Source organism: Balaenoptera borealis (genome assembly GCF_965194805.1).
Source record: "Balaenoptera borealis genome assembly, chromosome: 6".
Lineage (NCBI taxonomy): Eukaryota > Metazoa > Chordata > Mammalia > Artiodactyla > Balaenopteridae > Balaenoptera > Balaenoptera borealis.
The window spans coordinates 69899132-69926189 of NC_138863.1; the positions used below are offsets into that span (position 1 = coordinate 69899132).

At 37.5% G+C, this 27058-nt stretch overlaps 1 protein-coding gene and 1 long non-coding RNA gene across 7 annotated transcripts in view; one reads left to right on the top strand and one right to left on the bottom strand.

Annotated features, from left to right (window-relative positions):
• LOC309630291 overlaps positions 1–17022 on the bottom strand; it is a 36815-nt gene extending 19793 nt beyond the window's left edge. For both annotated transcript variants that reach the window (XR_014245574.1, XR_014245575.1), the window contains exon 1: positions 6955–17022. This is a non-coding gene — a long non-coding RNA (uncharacterized lncRNA). The remainder of the gene's footprint in view (positions 1–6954) is intronic.
• A 5-nt stretch (positions 17023–17027) lies between these two features.
• The window catches only part of FAP (fibroblast activation protein alpha), a 78799-nt gene continuing 68768 nt past the window's right edge, over positions 17028–27058 (top strand). For 2 of the 5 annotated variants that reach the window (XR_014245548.1, XR_014245549.1), the window contains exons 1-2: positions 23899–24953; positions 25287–25371. Coding sequence is in view for 3 of the 5 variants with exons in the window: in XM_082395289.1 (XP_082251415.1) it covers positions 23714–23804; positions 24889–24953; positions 25287–25371 (241 nt within the window). In the remaining 2 variants the exon portion in view is untranslated. Of the gene's footprint in view, positions 23805–23898; positions 25039–25286; positions 25372–27058 lie in introns of those variants that run through there. The other 3 variants (XM_082395289.1, XM_082395288.1, XM_082395287.1) reach the window with 3 other exon arrangements.

Below are 27058 nucleotides of genomic sequence, written 5' to 3' on the forward strand. Positions count from 1 at the left end.
GATTGCTATGAATATGCTATGCAGTGTAGCTAGAGGAAGGATTTAATGTCCAGATCTTCTATAGGTGCAATACAAAGATAGGTATCAATATAAATAGAAAGATCAACACTTTTTTATTAAGTGGCTGTAGGACTTAAGTAGGTCTGTCATGTAGATATAATTTTCATTAGAGTCTGTCTTCATCTTCAAGAAGAATATAATAATGGAAACAACCTAAGTGTCCATCAACAGAGGAATGGATAAAGAAGATGTGGTGTATATATATACAATGGAATACTACTCAGCTATAAAAAAGAATGAAATTTTGCCATTTGCAGCAACGTGGATGGACTTGGAGGGCATTATGCTAAATGAAATAAGTCAGAGAATGACAAATACACTATGATATCACTTATATGTGGAATACAAAAAATACAACAAACTAGTACATATAACAAAAAAGAAGCAGACTCACAGCTATAGAGAACAAATTACTGGTTACCAGCAGTGGACGGGGGTGGAATATAGGGGTGGGGGAGTGGGAGGTACAAACTGTTGGGTGTAAGAGAGGCTCAAGGATGTACTGTACAACATGGGGAATACAGCCAATATTTTGTAATAACTGTAAATAGAAAGTAACCTTTAAAATTGTATACAAATTAAAAAAATAACAACATAATAATGTTGTACTGAGCAGGCCAGCAATTGCATGAAAAGAGAGAGAGACAGATTCCACTGTAGCATATGAACAGTAATTTATGTCCAGCACAAATGGTGGTTGTTTTTTATTTGTTTCTAAATCTCTAAACTTCTTTTTTTAAGGTCATAGGTTATAAAATATGAAATATATATGGAAAGCATTGCAGATATTCTTTAAAATTTTTAGATATTTTCTACACAGAGTATTACCAAGTCCCTCTCTACAGGAAATTAATCATCCCATAAGCATCTCATTTGAGGATGACATTAGATAGTGCTGAGCCCTATTAGTTTATAAGTTAAAATCCAAATTAAAGGCCACATTCTAGGTGAGAAGAGGAACAGACTGTTTATAGGAAGTAATATTTAACCATGCAGTTGTTAGAATACATTTGAACCACTATTTAAGTTGAATATATTTGATGAAATTTAAAAACTGGACATTATTTTGACATTTATGAAAGAAATTTAACTGTTTAATTCGGTTATATACATATAAAATAATAATGAACCAAAGATGAGCATTATTTCAGCTTAAATATTTCCTTCAAACCTGCCTTCTGCTTGTTTTAATGAGCGCTTGTATTTTATTGTACACACATAGGATGAATGGATTGTTGGGTTGTTAGTTCTTTCATTCTGAATCTCTTAACAGGCATGGAAATGATCTTAATTCACTAAGATGTAAGGATTTTTATAACGCTAAAATGACCAGAACAAATAATTTAGTGTTATCTTGGACAGGGTTGCCCACCTGAGATTAATATCAATTCAGTACCACACCAAGGTTTCTACTACTAAATTTAGCATTTGACCCAGATTTATAATTTCATGACTTGACTTTGCACAATTCATGCTAAATAACCTGTTGAGTTCAAAATTGCAGCTTAATATAACTTTCAAAGCATTTATTACATTTGACAAATAAATCCCAAATCTTTCTCTGAAACATTGATGTTTCTTGTGTTTAATTAGACTAAATATTTTTTTCTATTGAAAGCCACTAACTTCATGGGAAAAGATCAGTTAAGGTTCTCCAAATTTTGTAATAGACAACTTAGTTTAGCGTTTTATTTTTATCACTCATTTGTTTTGAGATAAAATGCAGAACTCGAATAACTGCAAGAAACAAATAAAAATAATGTTTCATTCCATTTAAAATGGTGTCTTCCAAGCACGAGAGGAAAAAGAAGAGAAAATGAAGGTAAAAAGGGAATAGAAACTAAATGAAGAAAAAAATAGAAACAGAAGCAAAGAGGCTAAATAGACACCCACGTTAAAACATGTAGACAAAGAAATGAGAAAGTAAGAAGGAAATATGAATTTACTGAGGGATATGTATAGTTTTAATAAATGGCCAATTATTTCATGTACTCATCAAATATTTTTTAACATCTTTATTTCATCAAATATTTTTAAGTCCTGCTATTTGTAAGGTACTGTATTTTAGGCACAGAGAACAGTTAGTAAAATAAGGATCTTGCCCACAAGATCTTTTACCCAATAGTAAGGATCTTTTACCCCATAATGAGTAGAATAAGGATTTTGCTTTTAAGATTCACTTGTAGAGATTAGCCATGTTCATAAATATCAATAATATATGAAAGACAGTGATTCAGTGCCATAAAAGAAGGGAAAGAGAGGTTATTTCCAACAAGGATGGAAGATAGAAGATTGCATTGGATTGTGGAGTGTCCAGGAGATTTCTCAAAGTCCTTTTGGGGGTTATCCTATCTTGGGGAGTGTGTGTCAAGGATGGATAGTATAGCGACAAGAAAAAAGAACATGTAACAATTTAGAAAAGAGAATTTTACCAGCAAATATGGTTAGATAACCTCCCATTAGAAAAGGAAAAGTTGTTCTATGTTTAGAATAAAATATTTTTGGTTTAAAACGTATAATAACTTTCAGATAGTTTTGTAGATCACATAACATTTAATTTAAAAACATCATTTTATCTACCTAAGTAATTATAAAATAGTATTAAAAAGATTCAACTCCTCTGTAACGGTTTGAAAAAGGACTAAACTGATGAAAGAAGATGCCAACTTTTGATGTAACAGTCATGGGGAGAGGTCAGGACTTCTCTGAATGAAGCTAGACATAGCAGGAAAATTGTAAGATGCCTGTGCTCTGATCATATCCATCCTGTTCAAAAGATGCCTTGAGACACAATCCTACTTTTCCAACATTCTCCAAGACAAAGGCCTTAGCAACTGGCCCAGCAGAGTCATCTTCTGGCCCAGGTAAGGTCATTACCTCATAAGCAGTGTGAGGAAAAGAATGCCTAGACAATCATAGTTTTCTCTGGAACCAAGGTGGTGGATGGAGGGATGGATAGTTGATGCCATGTACATCTTTAATCACCATATCCAATGATTAGGATACTTAAAAAATGTTCTTTAAAAAGCTTTGTGATGAGTGCTCAATTTGACTGCACTATGTGTTTGGGCTAAGGAAAACTGATCTATACCAAGTGAGCTTGGTAGATATTCTTCAACAAAGAGTGAATTTGGGGAGGTGAAGAAATGGATGTAAATAGATGATCTTTAAATGGGAATTGTAAAAAAATAAATCAAAAGAAGGAAAGAGATGAGGGAAAAATTTTGAAAGGGAATCCAAAGTTTCAAGTCTGTGTACAGGCAAAGGAGTTAGAGTCAAGAAACAAGGAGAGGGCTTCCCTGGTGGTGCAGTGGTTGAGAGTCTGCCTGCCAATGCAGGGGACACGGGTTCGAGCCCTGGTCTGGGAAGATCCCACATGCCGAGGAGCAACTGGACCCGTGAGCCACAACTACTGAGCCTGCGCGTCAGGAGCCTGTGCTCCGCAACAAGAGAGGCCGCGATAGTGAGAGGCCCGCGCACCGCGATGAAGAGTGGCCCCCACTTGCCACAACTAGAGAAAGCCCTCGCACAGAAACGAAGACCCAACACAGCCATAAGTAAATAAATAAATAAATTTAAAAGTAGTATTATAAAAAAAAAAAGAAAGAAGGAGAGAGTCAAGATTCAAGAGGGAGAGATGAGGGCATAATTGTTGAAACAAAATGTGTGGGAAGAAGGAATAGGATGAAACCACGAGCACAGAAAAGACTAAGTTTGGTGGAAGGATAGTTGCTGCTGCTTCTGAAGCAGGAGAAACATAAATATGAATAAAAGATACAGCTTAGAGTAAAGGTACAGAAGTAGGAGGCTGAAGGAATTATTCTCCTGGTATCAATCACTAGGCTATCTGCTGAGTTGGGTTTGGGATTTGAGGATGGACATTGGGGACATAAAGAAAGTAGTGAAGATTTTTAAACATGCTTTGATGAAGGCAAACTGACTAATTAGAAACAGAAGAAGATTGCCACACAGTATCAGGACTAACCTAATTGGAAATAATAAATGTAGAAATAATAATTTAATAAATATTTATGTGCAGTATATTAGACTAAGTTTTGTTATGTTTATTCTTGGTGTGTAAAAGGAAAAACATCTGAATGTTTAAAAATCTGATGGACTCACAAAGCTTTAAAATGTTATGCTCAGTGTGACCCAAATATAGCTGGTTCTGTTTATAGCTTTTCTCAGCATGAAATTGTATTACAAGAAACCTAACATCAACAGCCAGACTAATGAAAAATTAATTTAAATATTTTTTCTGGCATGCAAAAAAGAAATCCAAATGGAAATTGCATATTATAAAAATATCTTCAAATCTTTTAAACTCTGTTTCCCAAAGAAACACATTATACATGAGAACATTCTACATTATATGTGAGAACAAAAACATTATACATGAGAACTACTTCACCAACTCTTTTTCTCTTTTCAAAACTCCTCAAAATTATCTGCCTATATCATCCTGTACTACTTTTTATCTTCCCTACTCCTTCTCCCAGCCTCTTCCTTTTAATGTAAATCAGTATTGTTTTACTGTGTTCATTTCTTTTTCTCCCTTCGTTATGCTAGACTTGATGGATGCCTGAACCACAAATGGTTTTTCCACCTTGGAAGTGTGCATTGGGAGGTGTGGTATTTTTGTGAATATCCATACTAACATTTTTAGTTCCTGGAATATCAGAAAATAACAGTGACAATTATCAGTTTATTGCCTTTTAGCTCCAAATTCAACCTTTTTATCTGCTCCCTAAAGATGCATCTGGGCCCTTTCAACATTTTTGCTTTGCCTGTTGGCATGACATTAAAGTTTGCCTGTAGAGGGTGCTGGAGAGGCAGTGCAGAAAGAAACGGTTTTGTTTCCTGGTCCAGGCTTTGGCAGCCTGAGTGGCTTCTCCAGCATCCAGTTCCTGCAGTACACATGGCTTTCTCCAGCACCAGGGTCTTGCATGGCAGCCCACAGCACTTAGTGACCAGCAACCGCATATTCCCAGGCAGTTTTGTGTAGAGCACCTCCAGTAAGATACCTCCCCTTGAACAGCTTTCCCTGGTCCCCAGAGAGCACATTTCCAGCATGCTCCAAAAGGTAGACAGACTTCTGGCAAGTTCTGGTGGCACCATGGCAACTTCCTTGCTTTCAGTAACCTGCAATTGCCCTATCCGATAAGGTCTGAATCAGCCTTGGGTGCCCTGTCTCAGCCCCAAGGGAAGTGGCTGCTTCATATGTCTGCTATTTCGATATTCTTTAGGGTTCTTTTTACTTCTTCTTAGCTAATGCTCTGTTACTCCAATCCCATCGTAGTTAATAATTATTTATATTAAAATTTGCCTGTTCAAATTACTCTGTGGTTTCTCCAACTAGACTGAACTCAGACTCATACAGTAATATCTAAAGGAATATGAGAATTAGTCATAAGAAGTTATAATTTTCAAATATCCAACTATGTTCTCTTATATAAAAGCATTGAGTTTCACATAGGAAATGATTCAAATGCATCTGACCAATTCTCTAACCAAAAAATTTAGAAACAGGACAGAATGTATTTTATCACTAAATAATTTCATTTTCGGAATCCAAACAATCAGCTTTATAATACCAATAACTGAACCCCAAATTCCTATCTTACATGAAAGACCATGAAATGAGTTGTTGAGAGGATGAAACGAGAAAATGTGTGTATGATATATTTTTTTAAATAACTAAAACTCGCAGAATAACTCTGAGAGAGAGAACTACCTTGGTTTTAGAACGCCCCCGCTAATGTGTGTGCTTATTTTTGAAGATGAGACCTTCTTACGGCATTGGTAATGAGTCAAAGAAATAGCTTAAATGTTTTGCATAAAACCGAATCGTTTTGAAGGAGCTAAAGAGGAAGGGAGAAAATGTTGAAGAGAGAGGGAATCCCAGAAGCAAGGCAGGAGGCTGCAGCCCAAGTAGAAATTACCGGTGGAAATTCTACCGTCATTGTCCCAGAACACCAGTAAATCTGCTTCTTACTTGAGTCGGTGTTATTTGGCGTCAGGCACTGGGGCAGTCTGGCAGGGAAATACGGAAACAGTGAAGGGAAAACACACATACAAGGAAAAGTGGATACAGAGAAATTGCAGATAACAAATGTTGAACACATTTTACAGTGACTGACACAAAGAAGGCGTTCAATAAATATTAATTTCCTTTCCTGATTTGAAGTATAAGGAGTAATCTCTGACCTTGGGGAGCTAACAAATAGGTTGAGAGTTCAAAGATTATAGGCACAAAATTATCAGGAAAAATATGAGTATACAACAATTGTGTGGTATACAAATTTATAGGTATTGTAGAGTTCTGAAAAGCCAGGGATTGAGAAAAGCTTCTGAATTAGAGCAAATAAGGAATTTGAATAATGCCTTGTGTATAATAGATGTTCATAGTTCTTTAAAATAATTTTAAAAGGGAAGGAGTAGGAAATACATTACAAACGGAGGTAATGAGGAAGAAGGAAGAAGAGAAATGAATGTGTTTTGCACATCTATTGGGATGCCAGACCGAGCTTGGGTTTGCCTGGGTGACCAATACAAATGAAGTCATTCTAGTTTTTTGCGCAGTGGAGTGACGTGTTTTAGAAAAGATGGTCTACAAGGAGTTAACAGGCTAAATCATACTGAAGAGAGAAAACTTGGAAGGAGAAAGATTAAGGAAGGAGCTGGTTGCAGTCATTCGGGCTGAGGTGATGAAAATCTGGACTCGGTCTTTGGCAGTGAGAGGGAGAGAAATGAGTGGTTCTGGATGATGTTGAAATAAAATCACGAGCTGGGGAAAACACGGCTGGCACAGAATTGATGGCAATCAACAAGATCAGTACAAAAGGGCTGCACAGTTGGTGACAGAAACAAATACAAGTCACTTCTTTACATTACCTTATTTTTGCTCCCGGTGTGACTCAGTTCTGTTTGGTCGTCATCTAGTGCCACATGTGGTCGTGTTCCTGGCATATGGAGTAATTGCTTCACTACATCCAGGAGCTTGCTCACTGGGCTCCAGCTGTTCCCTGGTCCACCCAAACTGGTCACTGAGCTGTGGTAGATACACTTCCTTTGTCCTGAGGAAAAGGTTTGAAATGAGTCAGAATCTGTTGGTTTGTGAATAAAGCAAAACCTTTTACTTGCCAGAGGCTCTGGTTCCGGCACAATGAATCTTGCTTACTTCCTCCATCCATTCCCACTCTACAAGTGAGGCCCAATGGGTTATATGACCCAGGTGCTATCTTGGTCTCTCAAGAGCTAAATAAGGCGCTTTGGGGTTCCCGTTTTAGTAAGGCCAGGGAAATGAATTTCTTTTATTTGTTTATTTATTTAATCTATTTATTTATTTACTTTTTAACATCTTTATCGGAGTATAATTGCTTTACAATGGTGTGTTAGTTTCTGCTGTATAACACAGTGAATCAGCTATACATATACATATATCCCCATATCCCCTCCCTCTTGCGTCTCCCTCCCACCCTCCCTATCCCACCCCTCTAGGTGGTCACGAAGCACCGAGCTCATCTCCCTGTGCTATGCGGCTGTGGGAAATGAATTTCTGATAACGGGGGAAGATGGTTTCTGCACTCCCCATTCTGTGGCCCTTTCCAGTGCTTCTCTGTCTTAGGCTGTGACTTTGAGATCATGACACTTTGTCAGGATTTCAGGTTATTCTGGACCAGCTCTGTCCAATACACATATGATACACATAATTAATTTAAAATTTGCCAATAGCTGCATTGAAAAGTTAAACAGGTGAGATTAATTTTAATAACATTTTATTTAACTCACTACAGTAAAAATATTATATTGATGTTATCAATGTAAAAATTATTAATAAGATATTTCACATTATTTTTTTCCTACTAAGTCTCCAAAATGTTGTGTGTATTTTACACTTCTAGTACATCTCGATTTGGACTTGCCATATTTCAAGGGCTCAATCGACACATGTGGCTAGTTGTCACTATAGTGGATAGTGTCATTTTAGACATTTTATTTTTTAAGAAGGACATAGATAAAATTCAGTTTAAACGTGAAGTTCCGATCTTCTCCTTGCAAGTTACTATCCAACTTTGAATTCTCTCATTTTCTCTTAATTCTCCAAAGTCTTATCTTCCTGGTTTTGCATATTTTTATATCTGGTAAAACAATTACTTGTGAGAGAACATAATGGACACCATAGTTCTCTGCTCAGATCCCCTCTTCAGGGCAGGGATACCCCCAAGCCCAGCCCTGGGAATATGGCTCCCGAGAGCCCATGGCTGCCTCCCTCACTTGGTACTACCCTAGGCCCTGGGAACATTCTCCCCTAAGGTTATGCCCTTTTGGGGTGGCCTGAACCCAGTGACTGATGAATGAGGGAACACAAGTCTCTCCTCTCTTACTTCATTTGGGACCACTGTGAAGGGCCATCCAAGCTCCTGAGGTCCCCATATAATGAGGCTTCCTTTGCAATTGCACTTCTGGCCAGCCTCTCCCACTGCCCCATCCTGCCCTCTTCACTTGCCTCCTGGTGGATCTGCTGAGAGATCTTTCTGCTCTCGATCTCACCCCTAAAACAAACCCTGCTTGCATGTCTCCATCTCAGAATCTGTTTCCAGGGAACACAGGTGAAGAGAGAAGATAAAGTAATCTTTATTCTACAAAAGCAAGATTATAGGCACTGTTTGAAGTGAAGGGAGGAAAAAGCAGGAGGCACGCTTTGATTGACATCCGTGTACTAAACTAGACTTACCTTCAGGTGAACAAGGCCAGAGCCCTCTCTGACCCTTCCTCTCTATATGTCTATTCACTTCCATTATCTTTATTTTTTTTCCTGTATCTTTTGTCTCCCAAAGGCCAAAGTGACAACTGAGTAAAGGGTATGGTCAAAACTGGGATGAATCAGCACTGGGTCAAAGCATGAGAAAGGGGAAATCAATCCTGTTGAAGGGGGAAATCAAGATCCCCCTTGTCTTAAAACGTGGGCTTGTCTGCCACACGGAGATCTGTGACTCGCAAACATCTGATTTTATTCTCCTGGAGATTGTTGGCTGTTACTATTCCTCCTTTAGCCTTCTTGGATGACTTCATATCTCTGTCTTACACACACATGCACACACACACTCATCCAGGTTAATGACAGTTTGTTCTGCACAGCACTTCGGATGGCTTTCTTCCAGATCTCACCAAGTCATAATCAACAGATTATTGTTACAGCGAAGACCATTATGATCTAGGGAAGTGGAAGAAGGAAGGCATCATTCCCATCATTTTCCCCTCCCCGCGCCTCTACCTCAAGTCCTCTAAATAGGATGAGATACTTAGTTCTTGATTCTCCATCTGATTTTTTTCTCTTACCAAAGTTTTTGTGACTGGTTTAGTGTCTGGAGTATTCTATTACCTAATTGTTAAATAGAGTGTAGCAAAATAATGATTAAAAGTGTTTTGTGTCCTGCAAATCTTTTCTAGCCCCCAAATTCAAGATTGGATAAACTCTTACACAAGGTCAACAATGTGTCTTTTCCTCAAAAACCTTGCTGCCTCTTTGGTCCTGGAAACATTCAGAGGGGTAGTAGAAAAGAATTTTAGAGCAAGTGGATATTTTCCTGAAGTATTATGAAAAAATATTTTTTTCTGGGTATTTTTATCTTGTCTATAACTAAGATATGACCACGTTAGAAATACTGAAACCATAGAAGTCTCTGTGCTTCTATGAAATATTAGGCTTACCACTAGGCTGATACTGTAATGGCACCCAGAGGTCAGTGACTATGGATTTTTCAAAGGAGGGACCCTACATTTAGCGAGGGACAAATTGTGTGAATCATAGGGATAAGGAGATTCTGGCATAAATAGTACTTCGGGCTGTAAGAATACGTTTGAAAATATCTAGTAACGCACATTGGATATTTTATTTGAATAAAAGCAAACTAGAGCAAGTCCTCATGCAGTCAAGCATGGCCCCTCCTGTTTTCAACAAAGGGGATTTTCTTCTTTTACATTCCATCAGGAAATGGGAGTTTATACGGGAGAAGGCAATGTTGTTGTTCCTTTTTCCTATTACAGTAGGAACAGGGTAACAACAGAATAAAAGGCCATGCCTCCGTATCACAACAAAAGTAATTTCTCTGACCTTCAGTGTTCGCCAAGAGAGAAATTGTGGCTTTGCGCTCATGCCTCAGTGTAACCAGTTGTGGCATCACATTATAGGACAGCAAATTCATGCCTGACCAGACAGTGTTTCCACAGAGTCCACCATCTGCTTTTCCTCTCTCCTGCCTGCTGTTTCCTTCATCCTTCTTCACAACTACCTCCCCTGTGACAGTTCATCAGTATGAGCTCTGAGGAGGCAGCAAGAAAGGGAGAACTTGCTGCACCAGAGTTTGTGCCAATTAGAGGAAAAGCACAATCCCTTAGCCACCAGATGGTCCAGACAGCCCACAGTCTTTTTGGATCCCACAGGCTCCCATACAACTCCTTGACCACATCAGCTAAACCTTGCCATTCAAATTGATTGTTACACCAAATCATCCACCATGAGCATGGAACAGCACAGGGAATGTAGCCAATATTTTATGATAACTATAAATGGAGCATAACCTTTAAAAATTGTGAATCACTGTGTTGTACACCTGAAACTTATATAATATTGTACATCAACTATACCTCAATAAAAAAAAGTTTTTAAAGTCCCACAAATGTGGCACATGAACCCCACAGACTTTTTTCTCTATCTCTAGAATTTGATCAAATGATTGCTCTTATAATTAATTATAATATTCTGATACTATTATATGTATATATTTTAAACTACAAGTTGCTGATGTAAAAAAAGTAATAAACAGAAACCTCAATTAAGTACAGTTGGGGAACCACAAGGGGGAGCTCTCATGCCCTGGAGGATAGCAGAGCCCAACTGGAAGAAGAAAGCCTTCTCTTCTTTCCTGACAAGGGCTCGGCCAATGAAAAGCCACGGACTCTTTGTTTACTAGAGCCCTCCCAACTTCCTTTTCCCCTCTGTAAAAGAGTTCTTCTTTTGCTGTGCGGGGACTTGCATGTGGCTTACATTGTTGCAGATCCTGAATTACAGTTGTCTACTGATCCTGAATGAACCTATCTTTGGTTCATTCAGGTAGCTGGAAATATTTTATTTGGTTCATTTGGTAGCTGGAAATATTTTATTTGGAGATAAATAGACTGCCAGATAGAAATATCTGGCAGTCTATTTATCTCCAAATAAAATATTTCCAGCTACCAAAATGTTGACCTGTACTGGGACAAGAGAAGACCTCCAATAGCTCTGGGGTTGGTTAGCAAACAGGTGCAGTACCCACAATAGAGGCCATTGTCACTCACTGCTTTCTTGCCAACCCTGGAGTTTGAAAGCACTTCTTTCTCCTGGATCAGAACTCACATCCTCTTTGCATTTGAAGCTCTCCAGGATTTATTTGAGATCTATTTTAAGGTCTTGTCTTTCTGGTTAAAGCCTTGTTCTGTATATGAGTACCTTTTTGGCACTTTGGTTTGATTTTGAGATCAGTCTGTTTCAACTGAAGCTGGCTAAAAAAGCCTTCGGCCAATTCCTTTGGGAACAGGGTCTGCTTCTCTGAAACTGCTGGTTTTCAGCCTTTGGCCTATTCATTTGGAAGGGGCTATTCTCTGGAAACTGGCTGAAAAAGCCTTTGGCCTCACTCTTCTGGGACCAAGCTGTTTCCTTAGAATTGGCTGGTACTGCTTGCAAGCTGTTTGAATTGAGCTGTTTGTACTATAAGCTGTTTAAGCTGTTTGAAAATTGTTCTCTACTCGAGAGAAAAACTTCTGAGAATAGGATCCCAGTTATCTAAATATTTTGAGGGTGTCCCCCTACAAGGTCTCTGGTCAATTTTATGTTTAAAAAGTGTGCTTTTTCCTCATGTTCATTTCTAAGAAAATAGACCAACCTGACCAAAGGGAATTTAGAATATCAATGGCCATTATGAAGAACTTTTGGAATCTCTAAATTTAATATCCTTAAGACTGAATTGGACTGCAATAGCTCAAAAATTTCCAGAGCTTAGTGGAATGCTTATTTCAATTGGTATTTTAAGGCTTCTCAACATTATCAGGAGTCTAAAATTGCTTCTCTGCAAAATAAGATTTTTAAGATTAACTGAGGCACCAGTCACCAGCACCATCTTCCTCCTTTCCTTCTACACCACCCACGTCTCCTCTATACCCTCAGTTCCCTTATACTCATTCTCTTGCCAGACTTCCCCTTTTCTGAAACTCTTCCCACTCCCTTTTCCTCTGAACTTGTCAGAAATTGTCCTTTTTAAATTAAGCCTTCTGTGGGTTCAGAGGCTAAACCTTTAATTTCTTATATCCCCTGAATCAAAGCTGAACTGCGAGCCATAGCCAAAGATTTTTCCAAAGTAACTGAAGATCCTCACAGATTTGCTGAGGAATTTAATATAGTCATTCAAACTTGTTGACCTGGTTTTTCTGACTTTATCAGCTAGTTCATAAGTTTGTCAGTGAAGGTCAAGCCCAGCATTGGATGAAAACCGCTAATTGGGGAAATCCTGAAAGATCTCTAAAATTACAAATGGGAGACCAACCCCCTAACTTATTATTTGATCAGGCTCAAGCAATCAGCAGGCAACTTCATGGAGTCATTCTTAGGGCTTTTCCAAAGCCTGTTGGTTGGAACAAATTTCAAGTTTGCACACAGAATCTGATGAATCTGTTCATGATTCTTACAATCGACTTCAGATTATTTTTAAAGAAAATTCTGGCTTTTTTTTCAGATGCTGATTCTACCCAGGTAGCTTTTAACTTTATGCTTATTAATGAGCTGAACTGTGACCTTTCCCTTCTAGTGAAAAGGACCAGAATGGAATGGGAAACTACGCCTATTCCAGATTTAGTTAATCTGGCAAACCAGCTCTCTCAAACTCCAGATGAGTCACCTCAAAAAAATATGGCCAAAATTCTTCAACTGCAGCAAATGAAGCGTCCTAAACAAAACAAAACCTTCCTAGTTTCTTCTACTGTTATAAAGAGCCAGGACATTGAAAAAGAGATTATTACAAATTTAAGCACTTTAGGCACCTTCAGCCTTCTAACCAGCCTTTCCAATGTCCTCCTGATTCTCAATGACATGGCTCTGAGGAACTACAGGGGCTCTTCTCAATCTTCTTCACTGGCTTGGAGAAACATTTGTCTAGACTGAGGATGACTCTCTTCCAGTCCTAAATGACATCGGAACCACACTCTTGGTGCTCAGCCCCACTACAACAAAGCAGCCCCTGTCTTGGAGTACTAAAACAGTACAAATAGTGGGGATCTCTAATGAACCTTAAGAGGTTCCTGTCTCTGAACTTATTCCCTTTTGTTTAGACCCTTTGAGAGATACACCCCCTTTCCTCCTTATTCATTTATTAGGCTAAGACTTCTTAGAGAAGTATCATGCTGGAATTTCTTTCTCCCAAAAGTGGAAAATAATTCTGAGATTTGATAGTAGTCATCAAAATAATCAACCAGGTGAATTAAATAACCCTTTGACATTATTTATTTGTCCAGTCCCTGAAGGTACTAGAGCTGTTTCTGAAAACACTGATCTTTTGTCCCTATTGAATCAGCTACCACTTTCCTTATGAGCAAAATCTCCAACTGAAGTTGGCAAAATTCACAGTGCACCTCCCATCAAGTTTCAAATAGAATCCTCAAGACCTCTTCCCCAAATTATCAATACCCTATAAGTAAAGAAATCCTATAAGGCAGAAAGCCCATAACAAAAGATTACAAGGCTCAAGGCCTCATTAACCCTCATACTAGCCCCATTTTCTTACCTGTGAGAAAAATTAAGGGCCAAAGGTGGAGGTTTGTCCAGGACCTCCAAGTAATAAACAACAGTGCTATCCCTTGACACCCTGTTTTTCTAACTCTCATACATTACTAACATCCATTCCCACCAGAAGTAAATTCTTTACTGTAACTGATTATGCAGCGCATTCTCTAGTATTACAGTTGGTGAAGCTAGCCAATACATTTTTGCCTTCACTTGAGAAGAAAAATAATTCACCTGCACAGTAATGCCTTGGGCTTTTACTGAGAGGTCTAATTCCTCACAAATCCTGAAGTCTGATCTGGAAATCTTTCCGTGCTTACTACCCCCAATCCTCTGGTTTAGCTGAATGCATTAACGACATTATTAAAAAAACTCAATTGGCAGAATTGGTCAAAGCCCTCCAAATACCTTGGCCAAAAGCATTGCCATTGGTCCTTCTAAATCTCAGATCCACCCCTTTTGGAACTCACAAATTCTCACCCTTTGATACAGTCATGGGATGCCCAGTGAACTTGGCTCCTGCTTTTTTTGACACATGACTGTTAAAAGGAGATATATTCTAATATTGCAAAGGCCTAGTTGCTTTTAATAAAAATAATCATGCTTTGGTAGAGCAAAAATTTCACAGTGTGCCCTTGGGAGATGAAGACCTTAAGCATCATACCTTGCAACCTGGAGATTCATCTACTGGAAAAGGCACTTCCAGAATACCTCTCTTCAACCTTTCTCAAAAGGCCCCTATCAGGTACTACTAACCAACCCTTGTGCTGTCAAACTCCAAGGAATAGACTTTTGGATTCACAAGACACACCTAAAGAAAGAACCAAACACTGACTAGATCATCATCTGGTGACCTAAAAGTAAAGATTTCAGAGAATTGAAGTAGATGACATCTGATAAGACAGCTTTCCTAAAATATCCAGACTAGGCATGTTGGAAGTTTGTTGCCAAAACTTTGGTGATGACATAATGCTTCAGATGATCTCCAGTGTCTATGATCTTGATAGCATATGGACTTGAGATAAAAAATGCCTGGGAGTTCTCCTTCCTACTCCTCCTTGTTTCTCTAATGTGACCTTAATAGTTTTCTAATCTGGACACTAGGTATGATATATAAGATATTATACCTAGGAAATGTCCTTCCTGACAGTAAAAGATAAAAGGTCACTGAAACCAGAAAACCTAACTGTTGATAAGCAATGCATTCAGAGAAAGATTTTTTTTTGGCTGTGCCATGCGATATATCCCTGACTAGGAACAGAACCTGTGCCCCCTGCAGTGGAAGCTCGAAGTCCTAACCACTGGACTGCTAGGGGAGTCCCTCAGAGAAAGATCTTGATCAAAAGGGGGAGATGTAAAATATGAATAAACAGAAACCTCAATACAATTGGGAGACCAGAAGAGGGAGCTCTCAGGCCCTTCAAGGATAGCAGAGCCCAACAGGAAGAAGAAAAAGTACTCTTCTTTCCTGGCGAGGACTCAGCCAATGAAAAGCTATGGACTCTTTGTTTACTACAGCCCTCTCAACTTCCTTTTCCTCCCTATAAAGCATTCTCCTTCGCTTGCTATGCAGGGGAACTTGCACTTGGCTCATCATGGTCACAGACCCCAAATAGCAATTCTCTGCTGATCCCGAATAAACCCCTCTTTGCTGGAGAAATATCTGGCAGTCTATTTATTTCAGGTCAACTTTAGAAAAATTATCAGAGTGGAACACAGAATTGATTAGATTACGTATTAATTGAAATTTCACTAATTAGAATGTCAAAAGGAAGTAGACATGAAGTTCAACTAATTCTCACTTTACTAATCCATAAAACAGATACTTCTCATACATAGTTGGTAATCTTTCCTCAGTTCTCAGGAAAAAATAACTGAATATCTGCAGTAAAATCTCCTATTACTAATTCTCCATGTTATAATGAACTAAACTGCAATTCATGTTGAAAGGCACCCTGAAATAGTAACACAAGGATTAAGCGATAATTGTTAAGATAACAGTTGTTAATATCTGATTGTTTAATAATCATGAGCTTGGCCCTTTACTGGTCACACCTGGAGGTGCTCTCTTTGAGCCATATCTAGCTTGGGCCCACAGTGAGCAGCCAGTGAGCACCAAATCCTCTATATTCTTCTTCATGCATTCATTCAGATAACAGTATTTATTAAGCACTTACTTTACACCAAGAATTGTTCCTATGTCCTTGGGCTATATGAGTGAAACAAGCCAAAAATGGAGATAGTATGTGTGGTAAAGAGGAATAAGCAGTAAAAATAATACATACATACATATTCCAGGATATTGGGAAGTGGCAAAATCTATGGAAAAAAAGAAGAGTAAGCTAAGAAAAACTGGAGGTGGAGGGGGGTCAATTTTAAGGGAGTGATTCAGCCTCATTGAGAAGGTGACACAAGCAAAAACTTGAGCCCATGTTGGTAATGCCTTTCCTATTTTCTCATCCATAAATCTTACTTTGCTATCATAATCTTTCCCTACACCGTCTGCCAGACACATTTGCTCCATAGCACAATAGAAAAAATTAGGTAAATGGTAGAAACAGGCAGTTTACCCAGGCAAATCCACAAATGTCACCTACTGTATGAGACTACTTAGTGAAGAAGACCTGCTAATTCATCATATGAATTTTCAGATTTATCTTTTAAACTTTCTGAAACAATATGAAAAATCAGGTGGTTCTATATTTCTACTAAGGTAAATATTCCCTTCCTACACTGTGCCCTCAATACCATTTGGAGATGACATGGCAGGGACAGTTATGTGTACTTCCAATTCTTATTCTGTTCATCATGGATGAGATCTCTTGACTGCCTGCTTTGGGAGATGAGGGCATGTGTTTTCCTGTCCATCTATCCGTGTTTCTTCACCCCCCTTCCACTTTCCGACTTTGTTAGCTATACATTTAATTTTATTAACATATAAATAATAAATAAATCATTTTGATCAATAATTTCTAACTACAAAATAGTCTTTTGTGATTTGTCCACATGAATTGTAAAAATGTAAAACCAATAAACACTCAAACTATTGTGACTAGGTAAGTATTGCTTTTGAGCTAAGTAGTTTAGCAGGATTACGTTTCTTTCTCTGTGGGTCTAACAGAACTTCTCATGCTGCTTAGTTGAGAATGTTTCTAAGATCCTACTTTTACATACCATCAATTACTTCCATCAGTTGTGTGACTATTGGGACTCCTATTTACAAGTGGCATGAAAAACAATTCAAACTTAGAAAAAATTAGTTATGCAAAGGACTAGATCTGTCTTAAGAAAAGACTGGAGACAGGGGTTCACACAATGCTAGCATCGGGTTTTCAAAGACCAGATTCTTTCTTTCTTGGCTCAGCTTTTCTCTCCCCTGAATGATGACTTCAGTACTTTAATGCCTCATTTTGCTGAAATACACCCTCAAGTTCCTTCCTAAGAAAGGATATCTGGGGTGTAAGTTTTCTGAGTTTTCATACATCTGAAACTATCTTTATTTTGTCCTCATATTTGACTCCTATCTTGACTAAGTAGATTCTAGCATGACAAGCATTTTCTCTCAGAACTTTAAAAACATTATACCTTTGTTCTGCAGCATCTAGTTGGCAGATGGTAAATTTGTTGTCAGTCTATATCTTGCTTCTTTTGCAGGCAATTTTTTCTCTCTGGAAGAATTTAGAATTTTCTTTTTGTAATTAATATTTTAGAAGTTCACAGTTATATGTCTTTGTATGAGTTTTTTCTCATATTTTGCCCTGGGCATTTTGTAGGCCCAGAAGATGTATTTTCTTCTTCATCTTTGGGAAATTCTCTTGCCTTCATTCTATAATAATACTTTTCCCTCTGCTTTCTTTGACATTTCTTTCTCAAACTCCTACTAATTGGATGTTGGACTTTCTGAGTTTATATTCTATGTGTCTTACCTTTTTCATCATATTATCCATCTTCGTCTTTCTGTTCTGAGAGATTTCTTCAATTTCATTTCCCAAAACCTATATCGATTTTTAAAAATTTGGCAGTCGTATTTTCAATATGTAAGAGTTTTTTTTAATATTACTTTATCATAACCTGTTGTCTAAATTGTGGCAATATCTTATTGAATCACAGTGAGGATACTAATTCAAGCTTTTTAATTTTTTTTTAATTTTACCTTTATTGGGGGTATAATTGACAAGTAAAATTGCAAGATATTTAAGGTATAAATCGTGGTGATATACATATACATTATGAAAGGAACCCTCCCCTGAGTTAATTAATACATTCATCACCTCACATTTTTTGTAAGAATATTTAAGTTCTTCTCTCTTAGCAACTTTTGTTTGTACAATACAGTGTTATCACCTGTAATCACCATGCTTTACATTAGATCCTCAGACCTTATTCAGCTTATAGCTGAAAGTTTGTACCCTTTACCAAGCTCCCCCTATTTCCCCCAGCAACCACTTTTCTACTCTGTGTTTATGAGTTTGACATTTTTTTTAAGATTTTATATGTAAATGTTAACATGACATATTTGTCTTTCTTTGTCTAGTTTATTTCACCTCGCATAATGCCTCCCAGATCCATCCATGTTGTTACAAATGGCAGGATCCCTTCTTTCTCATGGTTGAATAATATTCCATTGTATATGTATACCAGAATTCCTTATCCACTCATCTATTGATGGACACTTAGGTTGTTTCCATATTTTGGCTATTGTGAATAATGCTGCAATGAACATGGGAGTGCAGATATCTCTTTGATATCCTGTCTTCACTTCCTTTGGATATGAGCCAGAAATGGGATCGCTGAATTCAAGCTTTTTTAAAGGTTGTCCTCTGTTCTCATAATTATCTTCCTGGTCATTTTTTTCTATTTTTCTTGAGTGTCTTTTTTTTTTTTTCCTACTTGTCCTTCTTAGTGTCTTTACTTTTCTTTCATGTTTTAAGGTTTGGATTCTTCTTTTTTTTAAAAAAAATATTATCCTTGTTTACTGATTCTTGGTTTTTGTAGCAGACATAAGAATGAGGGAAGAATGGAGAGACCCTGGTATGCAGGTGGGGCTTGTCAGCTGGTGGGTTTTGTTTAAGGATAAGAGGTCAGGAAGCCCTTGAGCTGGAGGACTGAATTTACTTTGTTGCACTGACTCCCAGCTGGCTCCTCTGGTACTCCACAACAGTAGTTTAATATCTCTTAAAATTTAATCTTTTGTTTTTTGCCTGGGGTAAATGCTCAGCTGCAGATTATTTTGCATCCAGAGATGAAGAGTCCGTATATGGATATCTAACTAGCCTCCTTTTGTCCAGCACCATTTCTCTCTCCTACCCTCAGTGGTAAATGCCATTTCAATTCTGGAACTGTTCCATGCAAGTTTCTTTCTAGATGTGTCCCAGGGAGTTGCTATTTCTGCTCTGCTTTATCCACTGGTGATCCTCTCTCCATCTCTCCATTGTTACATGCCTTATCCTTTTCTTCCTTTTGCAATCAGTTTAATGGTGTTTCAGAAGGCAAAGAAATTAATGTACATGTTCATTCTACCAGTTTGATCTGGGAATCTCTCCAACTCTTTGATAAAGAGTTAAGAATGTGAGTCAGTGTATTTCTTCCCCCTCCACAAGTATTGCCATAATTTGAGGTAAATTAAGTTCCCAGATATACATCTCAAATGACTCCCTTGCCTCTCACTGTTTTGACAACTATTTATATCTCTAGGTACCTTCACTTCTTTCCTCCTCCTCACTACTTCTGTATCCACACCCTAGACCTTGTCAGCACTTTGAACTGAAATCTTAAACTGAAACCTGCTCCTTTCTGGGAACAACTTCTTTACTTCCTATTCTATCACTGGCCTCATCAAGATATCCAGCTTATTAGCCCATCTAATATCTTCCTCCTGCTTTACCTCCTCCTAGATCCAGTCTCGATTACACATCCCATCACTATACCTATATATACCCTCCTGGCAGAAACTTAAACATGGACCAATCAAATCGTGTTATAGAATAAGACTGCTTGGGTTCATGTGCCATTGCTACTGCCCACATCGCTCATGAACACATAGTCGTAAGCTATATGACTGTGAGGGAGTTACTTAAATTTTCTGTGCGTCCATGTCCTTATGTTTCAAATGAAGATCATAGTGGTACTAATGTTCTGAAGATGAAATGAGAGAGTACAGGTACCGTGCTTAGAAAAAGGTCAGGATTAATAAAAGTGTTCAATAAACATTAGCTATTAGTAGTAATATTCTCTACTCTAAAATACTAGTGAAATAGCAGTGTCTTTAATAAGTTTTATCAAAGTATATAAAACGCTTACACATTCCATTTAAACTATTTAATATGATCAAGCCTATTGATTAACTAGTTCTAAGGAAATGTAATATTTGCATTTTTATTTTTTATTTTTTTATATTTATTTATTTTATTTTATTTATTTTTGGCTGTGTTGGGTCTTCATTGCTGCGTGCAGGCTTTCTCTAGTTGCGGTGAAGGGGGGCTACTCTTCGTTGTGGTGCGCAGGCTTCTTATTGTGGTGGCTTCTCTTGTTGCAAAGCACAGGCTCTAGGCACGCAGGCTTCAGTAGTTGCAGCACACGGACTCAGTAGTTGCAGCTTGCGGGCTCTAGAGCGCAGGCTCAGTAGTTGTGGCACATGGGCTTAGTTGCTCCACTGCTTATGGGATCTTCCTGGACCAGGTCTCGAGCCCATGTCCCCTGCATTGGCAGGCGGATTCTTAACAAGTGCGCCACCAGGGAAGTCCAATATTTGCATTTTTAAACTGCATCAAAACACCCAAAGAAACAGGTTGTTTTCCTGCTATTTCTTTTCTAATCCAACTTGACTGTTAACTCTCTGGGCCACTAAGGAGAACTTGCGCTAATTATTAGAGGATAATAAACCACTGGCATCTAATTATAACATCTATTAAGAAAGTAGGTATCAATTACAAACTAGGAGACATGTTGCTTCATATTCTCCCTCTTGTAACAACTGGGGTTTTAGAAAACAGATCAGATTGAAAAGTAGTTTAAGCTGTATCGTTTTTCATTGATGCTGTTATGTCACGTCTTCCAGATCTACAAATATGCGATAGTTACTATGAGCTTTGACAATCTTAGCTCTTCTTTTTATTATTATTAGTATTAGTTATTTTATTTATTTATTTAGGTTGTGCCAGGTCTTAGTTGCGGGTCGTGCGGTCCTCAGTTGTGGCATGCGAACTCTTAGTTGCAGCATGCATGTGGGATCTAGTTCCCTGACCAGGGATTGAACCAGCATCCCCTGCATTGGAAGACAGATTCTTAACCACTGCGCCACCAGGGAAGTCCCAATCTTAGCTTTTCTTAGCTTAGGTCTCAAATATCCTTGATGTTGGGTATTCTGATGAATCCCTTAATTTAAACAAGTCCCTGAAGGAAGACCTTCTAACCCCAGGTACTATATAACTACTGCTCTGATTATTAGACCTCAATTCTAATAAAACTCTAACCAAGTTAACATTTTGGACACAGTCCCTGCAGAGTAAGACTGTGGTCTTTTGAGTCATGTGTAACAATGTCCTCTGAAGATGGGAGGATTATGCATATTTTAGCTGTAATTATTTTACCATCACCCCCTTAAGATGTCTTTCAAAAGAAAATCAATGAGATGTTAATTAAAATTTTTATTTATTTATTTTTAAAAACATATTTATTACTTTGGAATCAGCTTCAGGAATTATCACAAAGAAGCAATATAACATAGTAACATTGGTTCCTGTTGGAATCTTGGGCAAGTTACCTAATTTTTCAGGGCTCCATTTCGTAATCATTAAAATGAGTTTTGGTATGAGTTAAATGAAATGTATTAAAGCACTTTGTATAAAACAGTTGACAGGAAATTTTTACCAAATCTGAGGAATCAAATGGGCAGGCATGGCCTTCTTTGGAGCAAATTTTTATTTTAGAGTATCACTCAACCTTAAATAATCTATTTTAGCTTTTGGTTAATGAATGCATGTCTCTTTCTTTATCTCCCTACCCCCAAGTAAAAACACAACATCCTTATTTATGCTTTCAGCATCATCTTAACCTTCACACTGTAGGAATATATAGCTGAACGTATTTTCTGGGAAAACATCTAAATCAAAATCATTTTTGGCAGACACACAGTGGCTATTACTAAATAGTTCTAGAAAGCTCTCTTAGCAAGCTAAGGAATTATGTTATAGTTAACTTATCCAGTGGGCTTACTAAAATGCAATCATATTCTAAATTAAGCCTTATAAGGTCCATCTCTGGAAAAAGCTCACTTGAGCCACTACTATCCTAATTCTTGCTCTTAATTGTTTACAGGCCAAAGTCATACTTTCTATTTTTGCAGCAATGAATAGATCCAGAGTTGCTTTCTGAGAAAAGTCCCAGTCTTGGCAAAAATAGGACTTGAATTAAGAATCACAAACATGAGCCATGTTTACTTTCTGTCTCTCCTCTGAGTCCGTGCAGCAGTCAACAAACCCAGAAAAGTAAGTTATTTTCTACTAAGCACAAACTTAGCTTCAGGCTCATTCTCAGCAAGAGCTCCAGAGAGGGAAAAGAATCAGATATGTAAGGACTTACTTGCCAAGCTTGTAGAAGAATGTAAGCTTCCTGAAGATGCAGACTGTGGCTTATTCATATTTGTTTTCCCAACAAAAATGTTGACTAGATATTAACTAACTGTATAAAATAAGAATAGTAGTCAGTTTCCTCAATGTTTAAAAAATGTTAGTATAAGCATTTTCATTTTGACTCTAAAAGGAGAAAAAATCATCGAAGATGTTATAATATTAAAAGAATCTAAATTTTTTTGTGGGAGTACTTGTTTGGATGAAAATTAGAGCACTTACACATTATCTCAAAGGGATGGACATTTGCAGTTCTGTTATAAGCAATGTATCCCTAACTCATGGAATCAGATGGAAAAAACCTTGACATCTTTATTTCTGCAGTCAGTCTCGTTTTTCTTGAAACCATTCAAACCAGTCAGAATTTTCCAGAAGCTGCAGTTTGAATCACCCAACCATCCAAGGAAAAAACAAACAAAACTAAAGAAATGTGTTTTAGACTAGAATTTTCCTTCTCACTAACAGTTTCAATTTAAATTTCTCCCTCTTAAAGCACCCTGATTTCTCCTTAGATCCAGTCAAAATGATTTTCTTGCAGACACCTACACTTGACTGCAGTCCTAAGTGGTACTCAAACCAGTCGCACGTCAGTGCATTTTTAATTGCTAAAGCCAAGAGCAACCATTTTAATCACGCCCTAATCATGTATTATAGTCCGTTTCTCTTCAAGATGTAAAGTCGTGGGAATAACTCACTAAAAAGTACTTGTGGACTTTGGCGCTTTGGCAGGCTGGGACAGAACTTCTGAGAACACGTTGTATGAATTTTCCAAAGAAGGCAATCAATCCAAGAGGACCCACATGGGAGCAGCTGACTTGGGACCTGGCTGGTGGCTTTTATCTTGGGTTTGAGGATCTCACAATCACACGGAGATGCCTACAAGCATATAGCATAATTTGGATGTTTATCTTAATGATTGCTTCAGTTTGTAAAGAGCTGGCCCCATCAACTGGAAAGGATGGAGGGGCTCCTCTCCAACTCAAGGTGGTCACATCTCTCTGCCAGTAAGTGCTTAATGACTCATTTTCCTCAACAGAATTTTCATAAGGCTGGAATTCAGGGAGGGATGTCTGGAGAATGTCTAAGAGGAAGTTCATAAGCCACCGTCCTGCTCTGTGCTGGAGAAAGCCTCCCATGGTAATCAGACCAGTTGAATAAAGCAAACAGCAAAAGATTTCAGGAACATTTCCTCATTACTTTTCATGAAAAATCCATGAAAGCTCACCATGAAGTTTGTTTTAGTCAGGTTGAGACCATTACAAATGTCCAAAGAAGAAAACCATTAGTGGAAGAACTAAAAGACAGTAGGTTAACAACTGTATTTATGTGGAACAACATAATCTATCCAAATGAATTGCATTGAACCAGCCAATATACTCCAAGAAACTGGTGTGTGTGTGTGTGTGTGTGTGTGTGTGTGTGTTTTAATTCAGACTACCATTTTACTGATGTCAAGTTGACCGATTGCTTTGGATTTATGTAAATTTAGCCAAAATGAAATTGTACATACAACTTACTTCTCTTTTCAAATGCTTTTTTATTTATTTTAAAGGCTTTATAATTACTAACTGTTCTCCTCTCTCAGAAGCTATTCTGAGAGGGAAGCAAAAATATCACTTTTGCAAAGCCATTTTCATTCTTTCAAAGGTCTGCTGGTAAATTATTCTTACTGATCTTTCCATCTTTCTGGCCTGTGCATACACACCTAACCCATCCTAAATTTCACCAGATGGCATTTTATTTCTTTAAAGTAAAGCAGTCGTGGGTTTAGACAGTTGAATTTTTAAACTTCTGTATTTACTGAAAGTGCATATGGTGCTATATGGACAAAGAAATTGTGCTGAAAGAAAAACATTTCTGTCTGCAGTACCTCATAATCTCCCAGAGGAAGAAAAGAAATTGCAATAATGTGGTGTCTTTCTCACAAAATCTTACGTGACTTTAATTTTCTTCCTCTGCTAAAAATGAGATATATGTGTACTGTGCACACCTGGAATTTATATTATTTTAAATTCTTCTTTTGGTTGCAAATAGAAAGGTTATCCAAAACCCAATGACTTGCCAATGTGATCTGTAAGTGATTTCTAGAAGAAAATGAAACAAAAACCTAAACTTGTAAAAAATAATTTAAAAAAAACACTTCCGTGTGGCAACGTAAGCAGATGTTGGTGTAGAATTTACAAGGATGAGAACGCTATAAAACCTCCCTTGAGCCACTCACAGTTCATTTCAAGGCCAAGAACGCCCCCAAAATCTGTTTCTGATTTTACAGAAATCTTTTGAAATTTGGCACGGTATTCAAAAGTCTGTGGAAAGAAAAAAAACCCTTGCCCTAGCTTCGGCTTCCAACTACGAAGACAGACTTACTTCTTTCAACGGTTTTCACAGATCCGGTGACCCACGCTCTGAAGTCAGAATTAGCTAACTTTCAAAAACATCTGGAAAAAATGAAGGTTAGTATATGCAGCCTCAGATACTTGCTAAAAGCATGGGGGCTGGCTGAATTGAGCGCGATCAGAGTTTTCTATCGTATAGAAGGTGAGGATTTGTACATAAGTATGTACTTCCTGGAGTGGGCTGGGATTGGGAAATTTGTTCTAAATATACTGTAGAAACATTTCTCCTTGCAGAGCTGGAAGAATTCCAGCAATTATAGCCAGATCAGTGGAAGACAATCAAAAGCTTTATGGGGAGGGAGAAAGGGGATTTAGGTGTAAACAAAAGCTTGCCAATTCTACTATTTAGCAGAAACCATTTATATGTCTAATTTTCTTTATTTTATGTAGACATGGTTAAAAATTGTACTTGGAGTTGCCACTTCTGCTGTGCTTGCCTTATTGGTGATGTGCATTGTCTTACGTCCTTCAAGAGGTAAGAATTTTCTCTAATTTGCTCTGTCTGCCTAGAATAGTTCGGAAAATGCACTAGTGCTTGGTCACAAGTGATCGAACATTTCCTAAGTGCTTATTTTCCAAAGTAAATCTGTTATTTCTAAGAAGACTTAGAAGCTCCCAGATATGTTGTTGAGCAACCAGAAATACTGAGGAATTTAAGGCTTGGGTAGGAAGAGGTTTCCAGTATTATTTCAGCAATAGAAAAACCTGAGTGCTCTTCTATATCACCCCTACATCTCTGCAAAGTATGTGCTAAATTCCAAGCTTTGACAGGCCTTTAGAGACAATATTTTTAACTAACATTGCTTTCGTTATTGGATTGCCTCATGGAAAGTAAAGATGAGTAAGAATGGAAAAGTTAAAACAGAACCTATGGAAATTTTTATTATGAGTCTTTCCAAAAATTTAGGGAGGCAGTCAAGAATAGAGATCTCGAGAATAGCTGCATAGAAAAAGTGAAATTGTTGTTCTAGATGCAGTAGCCAAGAAAATCAAGTTAGAAGACTAAATATTATTAAGCAAGTGTTATGTTTAGTTATAAATTTATCTTTTTTAGAAAAGCTTAGATTAAGATTGATCTCACTTTGCTAAAACTTGGGAGACTGATGTTGGGGGCTAGTTTGGATTTAAATTAAGACTCTTGTCTATAAATATTTCAGTGATATTAGAGAAATAGATTTTTATGAAACTCTGAAAAGAAGCTCAAGTTCTAAAACAGGAAAAACGTACAATAATAACAGGTCTTCTGCCTTGGGGTCTAGGGAAAGGAAAAAAGTTTGTACCAGCAAATATTAAAATCTTATGATAGCTAAAGTGGAAAATATCTTTGGTTAAAAGCTAACTGACAGTAAAGGAAGATCAATGACCAGCCTTTAGCTAAAGAAAGTATGAGTCCTGAATGATTTGTTGCTTTAAAAAATGAAATATAGACAAATATTTTGAAAAATTCAAAATGCTCATGGGATTTTCACAGAATTACAAAATGAAGAGGTTAACCAATAAAATGAAGGCAATGTTTTTGTATCTTCAGTGTTGATTTTCAGTCCTCATTCCTCTCTGCTAGCACAAGATTATTCTGAGGCTGTTGAGACAGACTGAGTTCATATTTTTTATATTTTTTCAGGTTAAAATTATTTTCAGACTGTTGTCTTTCCTCGTTTGGGGGCCATATTTCCCTCACACCAGCAATTGTCAGGTAGGAAATTAGTTCCTATTGACACTTTGGATGTTAATACATTCAAAATTAGTTCCTGAATTTTAAAGAAAACCCCCCAATACTTGAAATGGACACTTTGCTCCATCAGAAACAAATGTTCTGAGAACAAAAGTGTGTGGATTTTATGGTGAGCCTGCACCTTGTCTACAGGCAAGGATGGGTTGCATTTGCACTTTGGAGTTAGAGTCATAATTTCTAATAAGAAATATACTACAGTTATAGTATATAAGTATACACACTCATAGATATTTGTCTAATTATATATAATCCCAATGCTTACCCTCTCCCCAAGTTTAACAGAGATATATGTTATAATCTACATATATTATAAAAGTCCTATGTTCTTTATAAGCTGGTTTTCTGTTTCAACCAACGGGAGATTCTCAGAGCAAAGTAATTTTCAGATAGAGTGAAATAATCAGTTTAAGCTTCAGATGAAATTTTATTT